At 35.9% G+C, this 23,762-nt stretch overlaps 1 protein-coding gene across 7 annotated transcripts in view; it reads right to left on the minus strand.

Moving 5' to 3' along the window:
• KIF26A (kinesin family member 26A) overlaps nucleotides 1-23,762 on the minus strand; it is a 161,899-nt gene that overhangs the window by 34,684 nt on the left and 103,453 nt on the right. For all 7 annotated transcript variants that reach the window (XM_034418563.3, XM_087871868.1, XM_087871866.1 and 4 more), the window contains one exon: nucleotides 8,119-8,302. In XM_034418563.3, coding sequence (XP_034274454.2) covers nucleotides 8,119-8,302 — 184 coding nt within the window. The remainder of the gene's footprint in view (nucleotides 1-8,118; nucleotides 8,303-23,762) is intronic.

Raw genomic sequence — 23,762 nt, forward strand, 5'->3', positions numbered from 1 at the left:
TGCTCTTAGCAGAGATCTAGTTGGAGCCAAATATGGTTCTAGTATTTTGGATATAATTTTGAGTTTTAACTTGCAATGGATTTAGGGCTGATTTTATTTATCTTTTATCATACCTGATAATATGAGTAGATAAACTCTTTAACAGTGCTGACCCATCAATAAGCAAACGAATAAATGTGGGCCATAATCTCCTAGGCTGAAATTGGATATTGTATGATTTCTCTGAAGCAAGAAAGGTGAATGGCAGCACTACTATTAGATCTTTGGGTGATTTGTAGTAGATTTGCAAAGGTTTCCAGTCTTAATGACTGAATAGTAACAAGAATAAAACCATGTTTCCCTCTTAGATTATATTCCTGATATCAAGAACATATGGCAAGAAACTAAATTTCTGTTATATATAGTGATTTGTATACAGGTTTGAAAATAAAATCCTGGACTATGACACAAAATCATTATTTTTGAAACTGGCTGCCATTTATCCAGTAGACACAGCTTTGAAGTCTGTTTGGTTATTGTTTTCTGCTTGGTTGTTTACCTGGTGTTAAATCTTACTTAGCTGATTGTTGGCTGCAGAGGATGTGTCCTGGTCTTTTTGTTTCCTTCTTAGTTTTTTATTGTCTCTTTTGAAGGAGAAAACCATACCCACAAAAAAATTGGCAAGGCAAGTTACTGTATAAACAGGGAACAAACGCCACACCTCCCTTGTGATATTACCTAGTTAGGTAGTGAAACATCTTCAAGCAAGCAAGTTCAGAGAGGACTCCACAATTCAACCCTCAACCCAGTTGCTTTCCTTCCCTTATTTTTCCTTATATGAAAATTTTAAAGGGTCTAAAAACCCCATTCTGCTTCTCCTTCTGCACTTTAAGATGTTCCTATCTGAAATCACCCACATTCCTACCATTGACTGACAAGTATATAACTTGCAGTTTGGGTTTCTAGATATCCTCCATATGCTGCACTGTTTCTTCATATGGCACTTTTATATGCAAAAATTGTTATACTAAGAGAACAACTACTTTATCAAACTCTCTTGGGACAACCTAAAAGAAGTATTATCATGTTATTCTTTTCAGAGTATAGCCTGCATTAAGTGACAATTGATTCTCTTTTCCCCAAAGGCTGGCATGAAACACTTTTTTTTAAAGCAGTTATAGAATGAAATACAGTGTGTGTTCCTGTGCAACTTTCCACCTTTTGATTCATCCATTAAAGGCATTCACTAGAGAGACAATGTGTTTTGTGTGCATTAATCATTGATACAATGCAGTAAACAAAAAGCAGTTTGGTTTATTATTTTATTATTACTTTATATTATCATGATAAACTTCATTTCATCCAACTTTCAATCCTATAATGGAATTACTATTATTCTAATTTTACAAAATGCCTTCAGGCTTTAAAATGGAGGGGAGGAGGGTGATGGCCAGATTAGATCCTGGCATGATCTGAAATGATTTATACTGGAAATTGCATTGAAGTTATTAGGAAATGAGTAGCAATAAAGATGACAGAATTAAATAGCTATTTGTTATCCATCCAATAATTGTCATAAGAAGAACTGATGAGGACACAAAAGCAGTTGAAGAAAAAGTCTATATAGGGTTAGTAAACTGTGTTCAGTTATGGCTGACGAGAAGAAAAGATTTTTAAAAATGTCATTTAAAAAATGAAAGACAAGTAAATATATGATTTCTCAATCAATATATTAAGTCATGGATATTTTTTCCTTTCCCCATGGAGAGAGAGAGGAAGGGAGGGGGAGGGAGGGAGGGAGACAGAGGGGGGAGAGGGAGAGGGAGGGAGAGAGAGAATTTCTCCAAAGCACCTGAAGACAGGACAAGAAACAATAGATGGAAACTAGTCAAGGAGAGGACCAACCTAGAAATAAGGAAATATTTCCTAACAATTAGAATAATTAATCAGTAGAATGACTTGCCTCCAGAAGTTGTGAATGCTCCGACACTGGAGGTTTTTAAGAAGAGATGGGAAAACCATTTGCCTGAAATGTTATAAGATTTCCTGCTTGAGCAGGGGGTTGGACTAGAAGACCTCCAAGGTCCCTTCCAACTCTGTTATTCTATTAATTCTGTTATTCTGTTGTTTTAAAAATTGAAAGAACTTTCGGAATAAAACTAGCATCTCTTGTTAGTTTGGTAAGTGACACTAAATTACAAATAGAATCCTGAATAGAGTTCAAAGAAAAATAACATTTTGCATTGAAAAAAGTTATCTACAATTCCAGAAAGAGGGAAAAGAAAGTAAAACTAGAATGCAGAGCACCCCTTGTTGTAAAAAGGATGTCTTTTTTTAAATACCAGAATCTGATAAATTATCTTAAATAGCACATTAATGTCAGAAACTGAGCATAATCTAACTTCTTTTGGTTGCAATGGCTTTTGAACATCTTCCTTACTAGTTTGACATTAAATTTAATAGTGCTCAATGAGACTGCACAAAGAAATTATTCCATTTTTTTATTTTACTGCACTAGATCATTGCCTTTTAACAGAACTGAGCTACAACGACTGGCACTTCTAAGTAACTTGCCACATAATATTTTATCAACAGGACTATATGCATTTTTCAGTGTATATTAAGTTTTAAAAGAGATATAAGGCTGCCAATTTCTTAAACTTGGTTAATGGGCTATAGACAGGCTTATTACTAGAGTGAGTTCAGCCCTCAGTTTGTTGGCATTAATGATTGATATAAAAGGACATAAAATATATCACGAGAAATTGCTCTAAACGTGTCCACGTCCAGATATTTGTGGCATCAATTGCCATGAGACAGCTGCATTGTCTTCAAATCATTATCACATCACTTTATTTCAAAGTCAAATACAAATGTAGATCTGATTCATGTACAGCAGTAAGGTTACATGTTGTATGAACCAACCAACAATAGTTTAGGCAATAAATCAAACTTAAATAAAACACAGCTAAGTAACAGAATAACGGAATGACAGTGTTGGAAGGGATCTTGGAAGTCTTCTAGTCCAAACCCTTGCTCAAGGTGGACACCCTGTAACATTTCAGGTGAATGGGTGCCCAATCTCTTCTTTAAAAACCTCCAGTGATGGCACACTCACAACTTTTGAAGGCAAGCCATTCCACTGATTGATTGTTCTAACTGCCAGGAAATTTCTCTTTAATTCTAGGTTGGTTCTCTCCTTGATTACTTTCCATCCATTGCTTCTTGTCCTACCTTCAGATGCTTTGGAAAACAGATTGACCCCCTCTTCTTTGTGGCAGCCCCTCAAATATTGGAACACTGCTATCATGTCACCCCTACTCCTTCTTTTCATAAAATTAGATGTGCCCAAATTCTGCAACCATTCTTCATATATTTTATCCTCCAGTCCCCTAATCATCTTTGTTGCTCTTCTCTTCATTCTTTCTAGAGTCTCAACATCTGGATACAATATTCCAAATTTGGTTTTACCAAGGAATTATAAAGCAGTATTAACACTTCACGTGATCCTGATTCCATCCCTCTGTAAAGCAGCCTAGGACTGTGCTGACTTTTTTGACAGCTGCAGCACATTGCTGGCTCATATTTAAGTGGTTGTCAACTAAGACTCCTAGATCCCCCTCACAGTTACTGCTATTGAGCCAGGTACCACATATTCTACACCTGTGCATTTGGTGTTTCCTGTCTAAGTGTAAAACCTTATTTTTCTCAACATTCAATTTCATTTTGTTAGCTAGGCTCAGTGTTCAAATCTGTCAAGATCCTTCTGGACCTTGAGCCTGTCTTCTGGAGTGTTGGCTGTTCCTGCCAGCTTGGTATCATCTGCAAGTTTGACAAGTTTCCCTTCTATACCATCATCTAAGTCTTTTATGAAGATATTGAGAATACTGGGCCTAAGATGGAATCTTGGGGTGCCCCACAATTCCATTAAAGACTATCCATTGAGTGTGGTTGGCCAATTAATTATTTTATTTATTTTATTTTTATTAAATTTCTATACCGCCCTTCTCCTGAAGGACTCAGGGTGGTGTACAGCCAGAAATAAAACCATGACAATATAAAAATTAAAAGCAATTTAAAACAGTTAAATAAATTGGCCGAAAACTCTAATAAAACAACCCATTAAAATAGTAAAATATTATTATTATTTAGGCCAGCCCTACTTGTTGGAATAATAATGTTTTTAGGGCACAACGAAAGGTACGCAATTATGAATCCATTTGTCTGGGGAATTCTGGGAGTTGAAGTCCATCCATCTTCAAGTTGCTGAGATTGAGAAACACTGGCTTAGACGGACTATAGGATCCCATTCTCTATAAATTTTAATAAAATCTACCAAGGAAATCATAGGGGTGCTTCATAATGACATCTTCATAGCACATTGTGTCATGGAGGGACATCCACGAGAGTCACAAAAAAAAAAAAGTCAAGTTGGTAGCTGCAACCATATGTTTAAAACTGCTTTTTTTGCATGCATCAAGTGTGTCATGCTTTAAAAAGGAACAGGGCTTCAATTGTGTGGTCGTGGCTGCCATCCTGATTTTTTGAAACACATACACCCCAATCCCTGTGGTGTCATGTAAAAATTTATTGAAAATATTCCAACTACATTGAGCGGAAATAATTCTTGCCTTGCATATTTTTAATATTTGTCAACTCTCTAAAGAGGCCTAAAATGACCTCAAACTACTGAGAGGGAAAAGGAGAATATAAAAACTGGTGACAAATCTAGCTGTTGTTAATGAAACCCTTTCTAGTTCTATAATTTTGAGAATAAATTCTACCATAACCGAATTTAAATGTTAATGCAACTTATTTTTGAGGTCTCCCAAAACGCTCACATTTTTTAAGTTTAAAGCACTAACCTTTTCTCTTGCTCACTCACAGAGCAATCTTTTATTTGACAAGGTAATTTAGAAATACCTACACTGGGGAAAAATCCATGCAAGTTATAATATGTTTCTTTAGTTCTTGTGCTTTTTTATTAGGTTTTTTTTTTTCAAAGCTGCTTATTTCTCAAGAGAAAAACTCCAAAGAATGACAAGTCTAATTGGGGGGGTGCTAATTTGCTACATAAAAACATATGTTTCCACACCACATCCAAATCAATGCATCTCCCCAGATCATCTTCCACACGTGTGCTTAAGTAGTCAAAAATAATCTGTTGTCAGAATTTTTATGGCAGCAAAGAAGGGGTACAGTTGTGGTTGTGCTAGAAGTCATGCATACATACTTAGTTGCCCCAGCTAGTTTCCTTAGTGCAAGAATTAGGAAATGCACAGAGGAAAACTCACTGGGAATTGTGGAAAAGCATCTACAGCAAACCTGATCAACATCTTGCTACTGACCTTCCAAAGTTCTGAGCCCAACCACTAACTAGATATAGCAAACTGGCTATCTCTGTTCCAAACAAATTTTGTCCACAAATTGTACAATCCAACAGAGGCCCGGGACTGCTATTATCTGATGAAGACCTAACTTTTTACTCTCATATTTTAGATTTAGTGACCACAAGCTGCCCAAGCCCTTTGTCCCTCCTTGTTAATATTATTTGTTACAGTATGTTTTATATTGTATTTTTAACAAATGTTTTGTTTTACTTGGTTGTATTATTTTACTTTGTTTTTATGGACTGTAATTCATTGTAAAATCCTCTAGATAGTAGGTGGGTTATAATTATATTAAACTAGATAACATGTGCCATGTTGGGTTATTGCTTCAGAGATATTTCCTTACCTAAGGAAGTGACTTCTAACATCCTGCCAACTTCCCCATTGAGTTTCTTTGAGGGAAGCTGGAAGGGAGCATCAGAATCAATCTTCTTTCCTCCCTCCCTCCTTCTTTTTCCCTTTCTTCCCTGCCTCCCTGTCAGTCTGTCATTATCTATTTCCTTTCCCATTGCTCCTTACTTACTTCCATCCTCCCTCTTCTTCTACCCTCCCCTTCCTTTCTTCCTTCTTCCTTCCATTCTTTTTTACCCTCCTTTCCTCCCTTTCTTCCTTCCCCCTCCTTCCTTTCCTCCTTCCCTTGTTCCTCCCTTCCTTTCCTTCTGCATTATCTTAGCCATTCAGAGTTCTCTTGAACAGTGAGATAGATAGATAGATAGATAGATAGATAGATAGATAGATAGATAGATAGATAGATAGATAGATAAATAGATAGTTGTGGGCAGAAACACAGATAGATAATAGATGTAGATAGATACATCTTCCTCCCTCCCGTTTCCAAAGTTTAACAAACTGCATTAAATGTTCCAGAATTTCAACTACAAAACGTTAATAATCTTGTGGTGCTATTTTCACATCAAACTCTATGTTGTGCAGGTATATCTATTTTCTAATAGAAAAAAATATATGTTGCTCAAGATTAAAATATGGAATCCTTGGTGCTACATAGTTTGGTTGTTTTCCTACAGACATTTTGTTACACAATAAGGTAACATCTTGTTTTGGTTGATTCTAATTATATCCAAGGAAGTTTTATAGTTTCTGGACACTGCATTAAAGCACTCCAAACATTTAGCATCCCAAAACATGCAACTGAAAGTATGGATCCCGTATGTAGAAGACACCTTTGTCATAATAAAAAAGAACAACTACAGAAAACATTCTCTTCTCAAAAAGGGTAAAGTTCATAAGGGAAAAAGAAAATAACACACAGGATATTTTCATCAGCAGAGGAAATTGTGGCAAATTAGAAACAAGACTACTGTAAGACTTCCCATGCAAACCAAATGATCCATTACCAACCTCCCACAACAGCAGCTATGTAAGAACCCCAGAAAAAGGAAACAGAAAGAACCCCAGAAAAAGGAAACACCTATACAACATCTTCCAGCAAAATAAAACATCTTCCACACAATTTTATCAAAAATTGCCTGATCACACAATGCACTATAGTACAACCAATGCAAACTATGAAAAAGATAACACTGCCATACATCAAAAGCATCTCAGAAACAACCAATTAAAGCCCTCCAATCCATTTTAGGTAAATCAAAGACCTAGTAGCTCAAGAAGAAAAAACAGGAGTCATCTACAACATACAGTGTAAGGACTGTAACAGCCCTATGTAGAGCAGACAGGCATAACACTAGCAGGACACATACATGAACATCAATGAGCAGACAGAAGACCCAATGAAAATGCCTTTATTTATCATCAATTTGCTTTCCCTGGATGGGCCTTGGAGGCAGTTTAGGAGTTCAGGGCTGCCATGGCAACCATGGGCCTATCCTAAGTCATTCATGCAACAGTAGCCACAAATCAGACATGGTTTTCTTGTCAGAGCAATGGCAATGTGATCTGAGGGGGGAGCTACCTCTGTGTCTTTGTCATGGTTAGATCACACCTGGTGATTTTGAGGTTCTCTTATCTCCCTCTGAAGGGAGGTAGCACCTACTGAACTGGTCTGCCCCCAACAACTGATGGATTTGGTGGGATTCCAAAGTTATACCTGGAGCTCTGCTGCACAGACCTGCTGAGGCCCTGACTATTTGGGAGGTGTCCAAGGCCTTCAGTAAAATCGAGCCTGGGACCTCTCTTGGTCCATTGGTCCCAGCACTCCTCATTGTTTATAGAAGAACTGAAAGAGCTGAAAAGGATCAAGAGACATATAGAGCACCGCTAGAGGAAAACAAGGAAAGAATCTGAATGGACATAACTTAAATCCTCTATTAAGGCCTACCTTGGTAACTGCAGCAAAATTTCAATATATCTCTGCTCATATTGTATCCATAGAGGACACCAGATAAGGGTAAAGGTGGGGAGACGTTAATCTTCAGGGCTGTGCAGAAGAATTCTGCACAGATAACGATAGCCAAATAACTTCCACATATTTTATATATGAATATGAAATAGGCAGCATCCATATTTGAGAAAGATTTCCCATAGTTTTAGTATAATCCTAACAGATTTACTATTATCAATGTACCAGGATCTCTCCAAAAGTTCTTCTTTCAGGTAGCTTTCTTTGTAGCAGCTTTCAGATGCAGCTTAGCAAAAAGCTGCATTACATTCTTGTCAATGGGAACAAGCAGTTTTTCTGAATTAGATTCGATTCATTCCAGTCAGAATACATTTGGCTATCCAATTCTTCATTATTACTGAGGAAGCAACTAGGAAACAGAGATTTAAATACCTTTCCAATTCCTGGGTTGTCTTTGACTTTTGATACAGCTCTTAAAAGGCATGGTGGTGCTGGAGGAGGATACATCTGTAGGATGCCACTAAAATTTGTGGCATAGATAGAGACACCATGGGAGTGCAGCAAAGGTGAATGATGCTTCTTTTTCTTTGAGGACAGGTTAAGTTTCTGGGCAGCTCTGAACAAAACAAGACCAAGAAAAAAGTTAGCATTATTATATAGAAAGACAATTGATATTGTTATAAAATAGATATTCATTTGATTAACAAATCAAGCAATTTTACTCTATAATTAAATTTAAATGTCAGCAATAATAGAAATAGATTAAAAATGAAATGGCAAGATATTTGTGTAATTTTTCTCTCTAAAAGAGTTTCAGTTCTATTCTAAAAATTTTTTTAAAAACTTTGGCAGAAGCCTAGAAGAATCAAATTAAAGTCTGCCAGAACCTCAAGTAATAAAATGCTGAAAGAATTTCAAATTATCATTTGCAGGGCCAGATGGGCTTTTGCTGCTGCTAACATTTATACAAAAGTTACGTTAATTTGTACCCTAACAAGAGACAAAGCAAAAACTTTTGGCAAAATCAAATTAGTTGGACTGAAGCTGGCAAGAAGCCCCCCTCTAACTATGCGTAAAAATCAAAAGAAGGATGGAAAGTTTGAGGGGGCCGAGGGGAGGGATAAAAGAGGAAGAGCATTGTGGTCTACAATCAAGTCCAAGGCTGCCATAACAACCAGTTTGAATTTTGGTAGCATGGTTTTGGGTAGGGTTATAAATTTTTTTCCTAATTTCATTATCTCATAAAAAAAGAAAATGCATTACAGTAGCAGCATTACTTTTGAAAAAAAAATTATTTCCATGCACCAAAATAGGATTGCAAGCAATGGAGAGATCCATCTAGTTCCAGATCAAGTCCATTTACGATGTGTTCACACCATTTCAACTCACATAAAACTCACATTAATCCATACAAAACATACATTTAAATTTAAATATGCCATAGCCTTGCCTTCTTTCAAAATCAGCATTCTGAAAGTCAGTTATATTAAAGCATTATTGATATATTATTCTGATATACTTTGTAAAGATGAAAACTGAATGGCCAAATTTGAGATGTGAAAAAAATCTGAAGGATAACCACCTCACAGCCCATACATCAGCAGCCATATCCTCTTGAATCCCTCAAAGCAGTGGTGAGTTTCAAAAATTGGGGGTGTGGCTTGGTGGGCATGGCAGGGGAAGGATACTGTAAAATCTCCATTCCCACCCCACTCCAGGAGAAGGATACTGTAAAATCTCCATTCCCTCTTCAATCCAGGGGAAGGTTACTGCAAAATCCCAATTTCCTCCTGATCAGCTGGGACTTGGGAAGCAGAGAATAGATGGGGGCGGGGCCAGTCAGAATTTTTACTACCAGTTCTCCGAACTACTCAGAATTTCCGCTACCGGTTCTTCAGAACTGACCAGAACCTGCTGAATACCATCTCTGCCTCAAAGGCTAAAGAGGTGTTGAGGGAGAGAAAACACAAAATGTGGTCCCTAGGCAAAATTGCCTTTCTTTAGGTTTAATCTTCATTTCAAATTATGTTCTGCAACCCTTGATTATTCCCCATTTCCCACCCCATCCTCCACCCATAGGACTACAAATATTTTTTTTTCTAGCATACAGATGATGCTTGTTTTGATGCATAAGCAACAGTGATCATTCCTCAGCATGCAATTATGTTTGAACAGAACAATAAACTCATTTTCCTTTTCCTTGATCTTTTAACTTATAACCATGAAGTTACATACCATCATTTTAAATTGTAAAACCACCTTGGATACGTTTAGCAAAAAGATGAAAATCTATTTAACGGAATAACTAAATAAATAAAAGATATAGCATGCATTACTAGCGTAATCAAGCCTGACTCTCAGTTCATTCTGCAAACATAACTTAACATCTGCCCACAAGAGGATTTGCAAGATGTATTCTATTTTAAAATATAGCAAGCACAAAATATGGGTTTATAACAGCAACAAAGTAAAACTGAAATGCAGCATAAACCAAAGGCCACAGCAAATCACTCTGGTTTGATAGCACAATTTAATTTGCATGATCTTTATATAAACTGATTGACAGCTAGTACCAGAGTGTCTTGCAATTCTGAGATACTATTGATGTATTTCTGATACTCCGGTTTAAGATGGTTCTCTATGACCAAACAGCCTTGAAATATTCAATGGTTTATAAAAAGACATCTTCATATTTTTGATGAATAGGGAATATTATGCATATTTTAGCTATCATGATATGTTGTAACACGGAAATAACAAATAGGAAAAAAATAGCTCTAGAGAATCTTTTCAATGCTCCATGATGGGATACATGAAATCGTGATAGATTAATGATTGCTTCAGTACATTCTGCAGCTAGAGTCCCCTTGAGAAAAATATATAAAAGAGAAAAATATGCCAAGATTGAATTATGCATCCAATGTTTATTCAGACACCCAGGCCGAGTGTTAATAGCCAGATACATTTAGTGCTCACAAGGGAATCCACAAATGAAAGATGTAGGTCAGGTATACAATAAAGGTGTTAGATTTGCAATAAAACCCAAGGCTACAATCTAATACTAGGTTAAATTCAAACTAAAATAATTGTCAAACGAAGAGCCAAAATTAGTTGGCATCTGGTTTTAATTGACTTTCTTAAAAATTGAAATTTAGATTAAACTGAATTTCATTTGAATTCTGAAATAATATTATAGAGACTATTTTGAGGTCCTTCAAAATTATACTTATGGGCCACGCTTAAACAAGAAACTATATTCCCAAGTTTGATATTTTGGCATTAATACATCATCCTTGGTGACAAAAAACTATTTCATGCAGCTTTAAATATGGATCCAAATATAGAATCATCAAAATTGTAAAATATAATAATAATCAGCATGTTTACTTAAATCAGGAACATTATACCAAAAGAAACTGAAACAATTTTTTTTAAAAAAAACCCTCAAACTGGAACTTGAGTTTCCTTCAGTATTGTATTACATTGCTCTACATGTGGAAATAAAAAACAGGGGGTCCTTAACTTACAACCAATTGCTTAGCAACTGTTCAAAATTATAACAGCAATGAAAAATGCGACTTATAACTAATCTCATAATTTATGACCATTGCAGCATCCCCAGGGTCACATGATCAAAATTCAGATGCTTGGCAACCAATGTGTATTTACAATGGCTTGCCACATCCTGGGGTCATGTGATTGACAGCTGCAAGCTTCCCAGCTGGCTTCTGACAAGCAAAGCCAATTGGAGCAGCCAGATTCGCTTAACAATCACATGAATTACTTAACAACTTCAGTCTTTTGCTTAACAACCATGGCAAAAAGAGATTGTAAATTTGGACATGACTCACTCAACAATTACCTTGCTTAGCAATGGAAATTCTGGACCCAACTGTGGTCATAAATCGAGGACTACCTATATGTTTAGTAAATAGCATGCACATGTTGGCAGGACTGTGGTTATCTTTTTTGAATGAACATATATTACATTCCAGGATAAACAACATTATGCAGGTCATATCAAGAAAAAGCAAATAGCACTAGAAGCTGTAAGAAAAAAATAATAATTTCTTTCTTCCCCTTCCTTTCAGCTCATTCACTTTTCAATGTTTTGCTATGTGGCTTTCATTCATTTCTTTCTATGCAATCAAATCACCTCAATATGCTTACTTCACATTGATCATTCACTTTTGTAATCAATCCACATTCATTCATCTTCTATTTATTCTTAACTCTACATCTTTTTGTTTTATCACAATTCCAAAGAAACCCATTCCTACTGAGTTCAACTTATTCTTGTTTGAGTTTTTCCTGATATACAGTATCTAATCTCCACTTCCATAGAACAAAATGCTCAGAAGCACATTCTTACAATTGTTTTACTTCTTTCAGCAAGCATTCATGTTTCACAACAGACCTCATAAAATTTACTACCTTTCTACCAGTGTTTGTATATTTTAAAATTTCTCAATTTTTACATTTTCACTAAACTTTCTACTTAGATAGGCAACATCATGTACTTGAAACTATTCATTCTATTTTATCTGTTAAATTACCATGGTCTGATTCATTAATTTTCATACATACTTTTCATACATACTTTTCATTGCAACATGTAATCTATCTAATATTCATTGCAAGATCAAAGTACATGTATGTTTATGTCTTCAACTAATACAACTCCAATGATACCACAAGCATTCCTTATACATAATAAATACATTTTTAAAACCAAGAGATCATCAAACATCCTATCCTTACTTCCTGCTCAACAGAAACTCCAAAACGACATAAATTTACATAAATCATTGCATAATTCAAGCCTATTCATTTTATCATATGTGTTCTCTAAATCAATGAATATTTTTTGCTTTACTTAAAATGTGTTTTATATCCTTTTATGTACCAACATATGGACAACTGGATTGACAGATTAATGTGCTATAAGAAAAATACCCTATTTTGAGCTCACTGATTTGGCAGTTGTATTGAAAATTTTTCTTTTAAAATTCTCATTGACTGAATTATTTCCTTCACAGAGAAGGAAAGCTTTTAATCACAGGATTTAAATTTATTTTTGTCGAGTTATCACTAGACATAATTTTGAATGGAAAAATATGGAAACGTTAGGAGGACAATTCAAACACATACTGTACTTGTTTGTTGCCCAATATTTAGAATTCATAAGAATCCTTTTGAGCATAACTTGACAAATTTTATTTTGGAAATGAAAGGGGTGAGGCAGAGATGTCAAAAGCTAATATTAAATCATTGGAACATGGTTAAACAGAAACCATCTTCATAAATATAGTTCAAGTGAGGTAGGGATAAGATTGCATGTATATACATTGGTCCCAGTAATATTGCAACCCTAGTTTCACAATAAATTTTTGACATTATATATAAAGGAATATAAAAGAGTTATAAACTGAACTTCTCTGCAGCCCAGAATTCTTGATAAGGCAAGAATTGTGGGGGAAGTTTATCTGAATATGTTAACAGCCCACAAAAATAAATGTTGGGCTCCTACATTTTTTTCTCCATTTTCTTCATACATGTTTCTGTGTGATGCAGAATAAGGCCATAAGAATGTTCTAATTTTCCATATCAGTTCATTTCACTAAGACAATCCTATGATTAAGACATATGAACCACTTAATACTTAGGGCAGAAAGTTCAGTGTAATTCATGACTTCTCTCTTTCTCCCAGCAAGATTCTATGGAAAATGCCACACAAGGAATAAAGGCTGTCATAAATAAAACTCTACCAGATACCTCTCCACCCCCACATCTGTTGCTATTGTCAAAATGGCATGCTGTCCCTTACTATGGATAGATCTATTGGTAGAGCCATGGGTAGATACATCAACATTACTTTGTTCAGACCAGGGGTGAAATGTTCCCGGTTTGGACCGGATCACCCGATCCGGTAACGATGGCGGCGGGTGGTTCGGAGAACCGGTAGCAAAAATCCCTGCACTCCCCTCCCCCATGCCCAGCTGAGCCGCACAATCATCAGAGACTTTTTTTAAAACTTTTCAAAGCATTTTTTCTATAACCTCTTCTGACGAAAAAATGCTTTTAAAAATAAAAAAAAAAGCCTCTGATGATCATGCGGCTCAGCTGGGATCGTCAGAGGTTTTTCAAAGCATTTTTTTCTGCAACCTCTTGGCCGAAGAGGTGGTAAAAAAAATGCTTTGAAAAGTCTCTGACAATCCCAGCTGAGTTGCCTGATCGGCAGAGAGGTATTTTTTTAAAAGCCTCTCTGACGATCCCAGCTGAGGCAGAGGCTTTTCAAAGCATTAGAAAAAATGCTTTGAAACATTAAAAAAAAAAAAAAAGTTGGCCACGCCCACCCAGTCACATTACCCACCACCACCAAGCCACGCCCACAGAACCAGTAGTAACAAATTTTACATTTCACCCCTGGTTCAGACCCTTTCAAAAGCCACCATAGTAAGGAGGTAATCTTGCAACATCAATCTCAAAATGTATTACAAGTGGTCCTTGACTTACAACCACAATTGAGTACAACATTTCAGTTGCTAAGTGAAACATCTGTTAAGAGAATTTTGCCCCATTTTACAATCTTTCTTGCCACATTTGTTAAGTGAATCGCTGCAATTGTTGAGTTGGTAACACAGTTGTTAAATGAATCTGGCTTCCCCATTGACTTTGCTTATCAGAAGGTTGCAAAAGGGGATCAAATGACCCAAGGACACAGCATCAGTCATAAATATGAGTCTATTGTCAAGCATCCAAATTTTGAACAAATTTACCATGGGGATGCTGCAACATATGTAAGTGTCATAAGTCACTTTTTTCAATGTCGTTGTAACTTTGAATGGTCACTAAATTAACCACTGTAAATCGAGGATTGCCTGTATATGTGGTATGAAGAAAGATTTAATTTTGTCTGTCCTGACTCCAGGATTTAACTTTATTGAGGAAAAGACCAAATCTCTTATCTCCATTTTCTACAGATTATGATAAACTGTTATATTGCCTTTGATCAAGTTTTTCCAGGAGTTCACATGCGCACACATACACACAAATATTGTTGCCTCTTCTCAGAGAAAAAATTGAAAGCAGCTGTTATGGAGAGCAATTAACAGTGAGCACAATATGCAATCTTAATTTTACTTCAGCTGCATAATAAATGTCTCCGGAGCTTCCCAAAACATTTATTTATATATGAAAACATTCGGTGAAGCATAACCAACTGCCATGCTGGCTAGGTTGAGTGGAATTATAGTCCAACACATCTGGAGGGCAACAGCTTGGCAAGGTTGTTAGAGAGGGCACTAAAGTTCCTTCTGTAGGGGCAATTTCAGAAGCACCACCAATAATTCAGCAGGTTCAGAGCAGCTTCAGAAAGGCAAAAATGCAGGGACTTACATGAAATGGCAATACAAGGATCAAAATACAAAGAGTGCCAAATACCTATTAGATTCTGAATAATCTCCATGCTTGTTTGTACAACAAAGCTACCTGCCACTCCCACCCTTTGGAGTTTTCTGAACTATGATTTATATTGCACAGTCTGCACAGTCTGCTTTTAACAGCAGAAGAAGCAACTATCATCTTAGTGATTTTCCTTAAAGGAATTTATTAAAACTATAGAGTAATGAAAACTAGCATGGCACAATGCCTGGACCAGCAGCAAAGGAGAAGCAATTTTAGTTCCCAGAGAGCTTGCCAATTTCAGAACATTCTCTGTGTACTAGCACTTGGCAAATATAGGCCAATAAATGCAGTCGCTGAGGGAAATAACAATATAGTATTTTTAAGAAAAAAAACTATTGTAATGTCTCATATGTTGCCTGGGCCAATTTACAATTTTATACTAATGAAGAAGAGTTACTGAAAATGTATTTCAGGCTATTTTTTAAAAAGCTGGTTTTCTTTGGTCATACATACAAATATTTCTTGACAAATCTTCACAGAAAAAGTTACCAGAAGGTTGAGCCATATAAATTGTTTTCAAAGATGGCAGTCAACGGGGAAAGTATTTATTAAAAGCCTAAAATGCATCTGAACCAACTAATGGAGCTTATTCATATGGTCCATGTGGATTTGATGCTGTTATGGAACTAAAATATATGGTGATTAAATATGCAGAATAGCATATCAGATCATGGCAGATCATTGATGAGATATCAAGGGAAAAAACCATGAGAATCAGGGTTCAGTCATCCACTACAACCATCAGTTCCAGCAACCCTGCCTTATAAAACATCCAACCAAAAATGGGAGAGGGAGTGACAGGGAGACATCTTTCCTCCCATTACTATCATTTGATAGATGTAAAAACTTCTTATACTTATGGTGGCTAGTTCCTGTGGGGAAAAAAAAATCTTTCAGAATTGGCCATGAAATTTTTCTAGATCTTTTAACAATCTAAGTCACAATCTTTCAACATGGGGTTAAACCAAAATTACCACAACAGTCTCTATTGTGAAGGAACATACATCAGTAGTTCTCATTGTTCCCACCATCCATCTCCTTCCACTTATGACTGTATGACTGTAACTTAGTTGCTTGCATCTTTACGATTTATATTGATATTGTTTCCTAATTGCTTATTTGTACCCTATGACTATCATTATTTATTTATTTATTTATTTATTTATTGGTTCGATTTATATGCCGCCCTTCTCTGGAGACTCAGGGCAGGTTACAATGCGTTAAACAATAGCCTTCATACTTTTGTATATACCTGCTTAGTAGGGCTTTCGCCCCCCCCCCCCCCCAAGCGGTGTTCTTTTATATACAAATCAGCTTATTGTCCCCACAATCCAGGTCCTCATTTTATCTACCTCGGAAGGATGGAAGGTTGAGTCAACCTTGAGCCTGGTGAGATTTGAACTCGCAGTAATTGCAGGCAGCTCGAAGCTAAGTGCTACTTAACAGCACTTTAGTCCGCTGCAAGGCTCTAAGTATTAAGTATTGTATCTTATGATTTTTGATGAACGTATCTTTTCTTTTATGTACACTAAGAGCGTATGCACCAAGACAAATTCCTTGTGTGTCCAATCACACTTGGCCAATAAAAAAATCTATTCTATTCTATTCTATTCTATTCTATTCTATTCTATTCTATTCTATTCTATTCTATTCTATTCTATTCTATTCTATTCTAGTAAAGCACATGCTTTATAAGAAAAGACTCTTAGGCATTGTCTGCACTATCTCCAATATACATACTGAAAATGTATCTACAATTGTCGAAGCCTGCTACAATGCTGGACTGACAACCTCAACTACAAGTTGCCAATCCTGAAGCTGATCTGCCCATCTTGGAGCTTCAGTGCTGCCACACTGGAGCTGAGGGATAGGGAGGGGAGATTAGAGATAGCTGGGGTAGTGTAGTCCAAATAAAATACTTTCTCTTGGGAACCAAGGACCTTCTCACACCTGGCTGGAGGAAGGAGGACCAGCGGACACTGCCTTGACTGGGCCATGGGACTGATTGTTTGGGGCTGAGGGAAAAAGTTTCACTTTTAATTAGGTGAAAGCCAAGGGGCCCCTCAGAGTTGGTTTTCACCAGATATATGCCAATATGATATTTCCAATAAAGCTATTCCTTGAGGAATCCACCTGCCTCGAAGTTTTTGCTTGTAATGGATCTATTACTTGGAACCCTGACACAAGTGACAAGGATATTATTTCTACATAAAGCATTACAGTACAGATATATTGCAAAGCATAGGGGATCCAATACTAATTTCTTCCTCCGTAAATTGTTATAAGTTAGATCTTCCAATGTCTTCAATACTATCTTCACATACAATTAGGAAGGCTTCACTTGAATTCATGAAGGGTAATGGACATTAAGATTAATAACAACCACACAGGTCTGATTTAAGCAAAACTCTTATAATCTAAGAAAGCTGGAGATGCAGGTACCATCTTTTTCCTTGAGTTTGACAAATCTTCTGCAAAAGACATAATGAAAAGGAGCTGAACACCCATTCTACCACCTTCTGACTCCTTCCCTAATTAATGCTTTTGAAATGTCACTATATATTATTTTCTCCTGTGACTATGAGATCTACTGTCTGCATTTTGCTTAACTCTTTTTGTCTTTAATAGAAGTCTTTTAAGATGCTCCAGAGAGTTCTTCCCTCATAGTAAGGTGTCAGAGCAGAAAATAAAAACTAATATACAGCACATTGAGGAGCACTCAAATATCAAATGGCAAGGGATAGGCCTCTAGCTTGCTTTTTTCTGTGTGCAATTTACAGATTGCTAAATTGGCTGTTGCATAGCTGAATAAAGAAAAGTCAAGAAAGAGAAACCCAGGAAAACCAATTCATTAATGGTATTCATCCAGGGAACCAAAATTGAAAATAAATCATTATAGTATGCCTGGATAATTAAAGAAAGGCCTTAAATTCTCAATTCTAGAGTCTAAAACAGGACATTCCAAATTAGTGGAATCTGATAGATCTTTCACTACACTCTGCTGCAATAAGAGTAGCAGAGAGTCCTGTGGTATAAAGATGAAGCCATCTATTTGTTATGGCAATGTTAACAATGATTACTGGAATAGGGAATTTAAGCAAAAGAACATATAACAAGCTTCATAATGTCAATCTTTCTTCAAATGCTGAAGGCAAATCTAAATTTTAAAACCAACATCTGAAAAAAGCTTGATGTTATTATTCAAGACATGCATATTTTCCTCCAGGAAAAGGCCCTGAAAAATACCTCCAGTTTTGCAAGTCAAAAGGAAAGCACATTTAGATATAGCATGATTTAGTTATTTGTGAATCACTGAGACATTCAGCCAAAGCAAAACTAGAGTAGTTCTACAACTGATTTTAAAACACCTTAAATTTTGAGTGTGTGTATGTATGTGTGTGTGTGATTGTGTATAAATGCCCTAACATGTAAAGGACATAAGGGTCAGGAGGAGGGATTTGCATCCATACATTGGTTATGTTAACTTATGAATGGTAGGTCTGTTTTTACCTCAGCTGCTCTTTTATGTGTATTTTTCTCTTTTTTTATGCTTTTGTATTCTTTTAACACTACAATTTTTAGCGTTTAATAAATTTGTGTGTTTAGTAAACACAACAAATTTTAACATTAATTATTTATATTATTTTTATCTTAACTACCAGATGTTTCTTTTAATGTTTTACTCATACCAACTGTTATTTTAAAAAATGGATCTTACAGAATTTGGCAAAGAAACTGTACAATGTCACACCAAGAACAATACAGGTCAGCCAAGAGTTAATCCAGGAAACTAACTAATAAATTAGCTGGTGCTTCAGTGACTGACCAGCTAGAGAGATGCTGTTGGATGAACTAAAATCTGTTCACCATTTTTGATATCTTTTTTTAGATTTCTCTGGTTTGTATATATCTGCATATAGGCAAAACAAGGAAATGGCAACAGTTGCACTCCTTCTTTAATATAATAAACCCTGCAGTAAAATTTACAAGTTCAACTGTTTTTCCTAGAAAGTCATTCACTTATGTTAAATGACTCAAAAAAGTCATTTAGCCAGCTTAACAAAATGACATTTTGATTGATACCTTCTGTTGTCTGAAGGCCACTTCTCACACTGAATTTCAAAGACACAGGCCTCGCCCACTTTTTGATGAAAAATAAAATAAAATATGCAAACTATTTTGAGTAATTCATTCAACTGGCTCCAAGCCAAACCAATGAACTTCAAAATACTAGTAAAAATTTGACACTTAATGGATCTGGCTCTAAGCCAAAAATGCAGATTAGCCCCATCTAAAAAGTCATTTCCATGTCTCTTGAAATCAGGAATTTTTATCCTGTGCATTTAATTTTTTTTCAAGAATTATCTTCCAATTCTTCCATTTGCTATGAAAAAAAAATTATCTGGATTAGATATTTAATAACAATAAATTTAATTCTTAACCCATTATCTAGACCTGAATTACAAACTAGGATAGTGATCTTCCACTGAACACCATACTTTATTCATTTTAAAACATGCTCTATAATGTGACTTTATAATTTATAATTTTTAAAATACACATTATTAGTCTTATCAACAGGAACAAATGGAATTGCTGTTCACCAGTTTGAAAAACGATCCTGCATTGCTAAATCAAACCAAGGTCTATCAAGTTTTCAAAAGTAGGGCCCAGATGCCTGGATTAATCCATAGCAGGGTGGAAAATGAAATTGTATGGGCACTTTCTTGAAGATCCAAATTAATCATCATATAAAGCAAAGTAGTAAGAAATGTGACTATTGAATAGTGACATAACCAATGAAGAAAAAGGTACTTGAACTGTATTCAGTCATGGAAGTCAAAGAACAATTACAATGTTTTTTGCACAGTGACATACATATAATGCTAATTTTAACAGACAAAGCATTATACTTTTAAGTGCTTAAAAAAAAACAAAATCTGTATCTTTTGGAAATAGCTGCCTTAAGAAAAGCTCTGATTCCAACTGTGTTTAGAACATAATAAATAGGCAAATATCTTTGTTTGGAAAAGCTTATCCAAAGTTTTAAGAGTACTTAAAATGTTGCTTTAGATAACATCTTACATTTTCAAATGCTGAGCAGGACTCATTGACAAGTTAAATATTTCTTCAACAACTTTTTAAAATCTGAACAGTATTATTCTTTCAGTCCCAATAACTTTTGGTCTTCACATGAATATAAGAGTCCATGCTAGGCAAATCTATAAAGAAAATGTTTCCTTTCAGTGTAAAAAAATATTGATAACAGATTTATTTTTCTGATCACTAAATGTTAACATTCCCATAGCAGACAATGAAGAAAAATAAATTGAAATATGGTAGCTATATTAATAAATGAAAGCTATCCACATTTTGAATCATCCAATATATATCCCCATCACCATATACAGGCAGTCCTCAACTTACGACCACAATTGAGCCCAAAATTTATATTGCTAAGTGAGAAAATTGTTAAGTGAGTTTTGCCACGTTTTTCTCATCAGATTTGTTGATTAGTCACAATTGTCACAATTAGTCACAATTGTTAAGTGGATCTGGCTTCCCCATTGACTTTGCTCGTCAGAAGGTCGCAAAAAGGGATCACAAGACTCTGGGACACTGCAACTGTCATAAATGTGAGTCAGTTATCAAGCATCTGAATGTAAATCATGTGACCATGGGGATGCTACAATGGTCATAAGTCACTGAAAAATGATCATAACTCACTTTTTTCACTGCTGTTGTAACTTTGAACAGTCACTAAATGAACTGTTGTAATTCAAGGACTATCTGTATACCATGTGTACAGACCAAAGCTGTTTCCAGTAATCAACATTTTTTTTTCCTTTTCAAAGAACATATATGTCCCATGACCTATTGTATTACATGGAGAAGGCATCCATGCACAGAGGTTTCTAACTGACTTAACCAGATTTTCTATAAAAAAAAGCAAACTGTTTCAAACAGTAAGACCAAAAAAATCATGAAATAGAGATGCACAAAAGTCACACGTGTACATACAAGTTTTTGTACAAAACATCACTGCACAAACTCTTTATGGAGCTTGGCCTGGGAGTCTTTAAGATAGATAGATAGATAAGAGTTCTTTTTTGGGCAAATGTGATTGGACACAAAAGGAATTTGTCTTTGGTGCTTACGCTCTCGGAGTACATAAAAGAAAAGATACATTTACCAAGAATCATAAGGTACAACAGTTAATGATAGTCATAGGGAAACAGTCAATATAAATAGAATAGAATAGAATAGAATAGAATAGAATAGAATAGAATAGAATAGAATAGAATAGAATAGAATAGAATAGAATAGAATAGAATAGAATAGAATAGAATAGAATTTTTATTGGCCAAGTGTGATTGGACACACAAGGAATTTGTCTTGGTGCATACGCTCTCAGTGTACATAAAAGAAAAGATACGTTCATCAAGAATCATAAGGTACAACACTTAATGATAGTCATAGGGTACAAATAAGCAATCAGGAAACAATAGCAATATAAATCATAAGGATACAAGCAACAATGTTACAGTCGTACAGTCATAAGTGAAGGAGATGGAAACAATGAGAAGATGAGAAGATTAATAGTAGTGCAGATTTAGTTATCATAATATTGGCTTTTTCTGGACCATCAGTCAAAACAGCATATTAGAGAGAACTTATTTTCAAATTTACAGTCTTTAATAGGTACTAATAAAAATAAATCATGCGTTAGAAATCATAACTGTACATAATATAGTTGTTCTCTTTCTGAGCACATATGGGACATTTTTGGTGAGTTTTCTTCTTCAAATGCAACTTGAAGAATAAAGTTAGTTTCCAGGGATTACATCTCACTGAAATCAACTGAGCTTTCACAATTGCCACTGATTACTGTGAGTTTTATTTGTGACAAAGAAAATAGAAAAAGAAACACTGATACTATTAAAATGATAGCTTAGAGGTTTTTTAAAAAAAATGTCTTTGATTTAGGAAATCATAATCTTAACAAAACCATTGTACCATGAAATTCGCATAAATATTCTTTGGTGGTTTAACCGTTTTTCAGGGCGAAGTAGATTCATTGAGAGTCCAGAGGACATAGGGCTGTTCTAAGAGGCAAATGATACATTAAAATGGGAAACGGAATTTGTCTTGCTACATAGCCAACACGCACTCCCCACTCCTTCACAGCACACATCCCCATTGTAGAGGCACACAATAACAGTGCAGAAGACATCCCTGCTCTACTCGGAGAACTGCTACCTCAAAACATTCTCAGCACTTTGAAGTAGCAGGTTTCTGGTGAAAGGCATGGAAAGCCCTGAGGAACTACCACCTCAAGCCATGTCCCAATGAAACTAATCTCTCTTTGTTCTCAGAGAGAGACTCAGCAAAAACCTTATGGGATAAACTTGAACCATAACCTGGAGGATCCTAATTCTTGCAGTAGAAAGTAAACATAGTTTTGCCTCTTGAAATGCTAATGAAGCAGCTGAGATTATTTATAAAACCAAATAACAGGCAGATGAAGGTTGCTTACTTCTTTCATCGCTGCCAATTATCTGCAGCCATAGGGCCACATCTCAGATTAATTACATACTGTACAGTCCTTAGCCTCACTTCAAAACCTTCAGTAAGATATCCATTCAGAACTTCTGTAATAATATATATCTTTTCCTGGAAGCTAGGAAAACAGAGAGGAGGAACTCAGGTTTGATTACCCATTTTTCTCACCATTTCAAAAGCAAAAGTGAAACCAGAATGGCAAGAGAACAGTAACCTTTGCAAAGAAACAATTGTGAGGCATAGGCATGAAGCAAATATTTACTAGGATGGTATTTAGTTTACCTCCCAGTGAAATTAATATGGTTAGAGTTTCTGCAGATTAATGGTAGCTCTAGGTGGTAGAAGATCCTTATAAAAGATATCTATAGTGAGAAATGGGAACCTGGGACCGTCAGAGACTGCTGAATTCCCACTCACTAGTAATTCTGACAGCTCTTGCAAATTTAAGTTCAGCAACATCTAGGACAGGGGTGGGTTCGACTTACCTTTACTATCGGTTTGCAGCAGAAGCGCGCATGCACTTCTGCGCATATCACCCATGATGATGTCGTGGCGGGTGGGCAGAGCCTCCCGCCGGTTTTACTACCAGTTTTATAGAACCGGACCGAACCAGGAGCAACCCACCACTGATCTAGGACCATGTAATCCTTGCTCTTGTGGAACCTCTTACTGAACTACCCTATTTTCTGTTAGGTTCTATCCATCCTACTTATTGATTTTCTGGGCCCATATATACAATTACAAAGTAGGAAGTTTATGGTAGTGCTGTCCCCAATTCAGGTGTGAGCCTGGTCCCAAAGCCAATGAAGAACTCCAGACACGAGATGCAGGTTTTGTTTCCTTTTATTGGAGCGCTCCAAAAGGGGTCCTGGCTAGAAAATGCCATTCTGTTTGCTCCAGGCCATCCTTATTCCTTACTTCTAGATAAGGGATGCAGGATGTCTAACTCTTTGTTACTGTTATCAGTTCTCTAACCACCTAAAATTGATACAAGTGTTACACATGCATATTCTCTATGAATAAACATTCTTTCTTCTTGCCAGACA

Source organism: Pantherophis guttatus, chromosome 1 (assembly GCF_059756535.1).
Source record: "Pantherophis guttatus breed Tessera chromosome 1, ASM5975653v1, whole genome shotgun sequence".
Lineage (NCBI taxonomy): Eukaryota > Metazoa > Chordata > Lepidosauria > Squamata > Colubridae > Pantherophis > Pantherophis guttatus.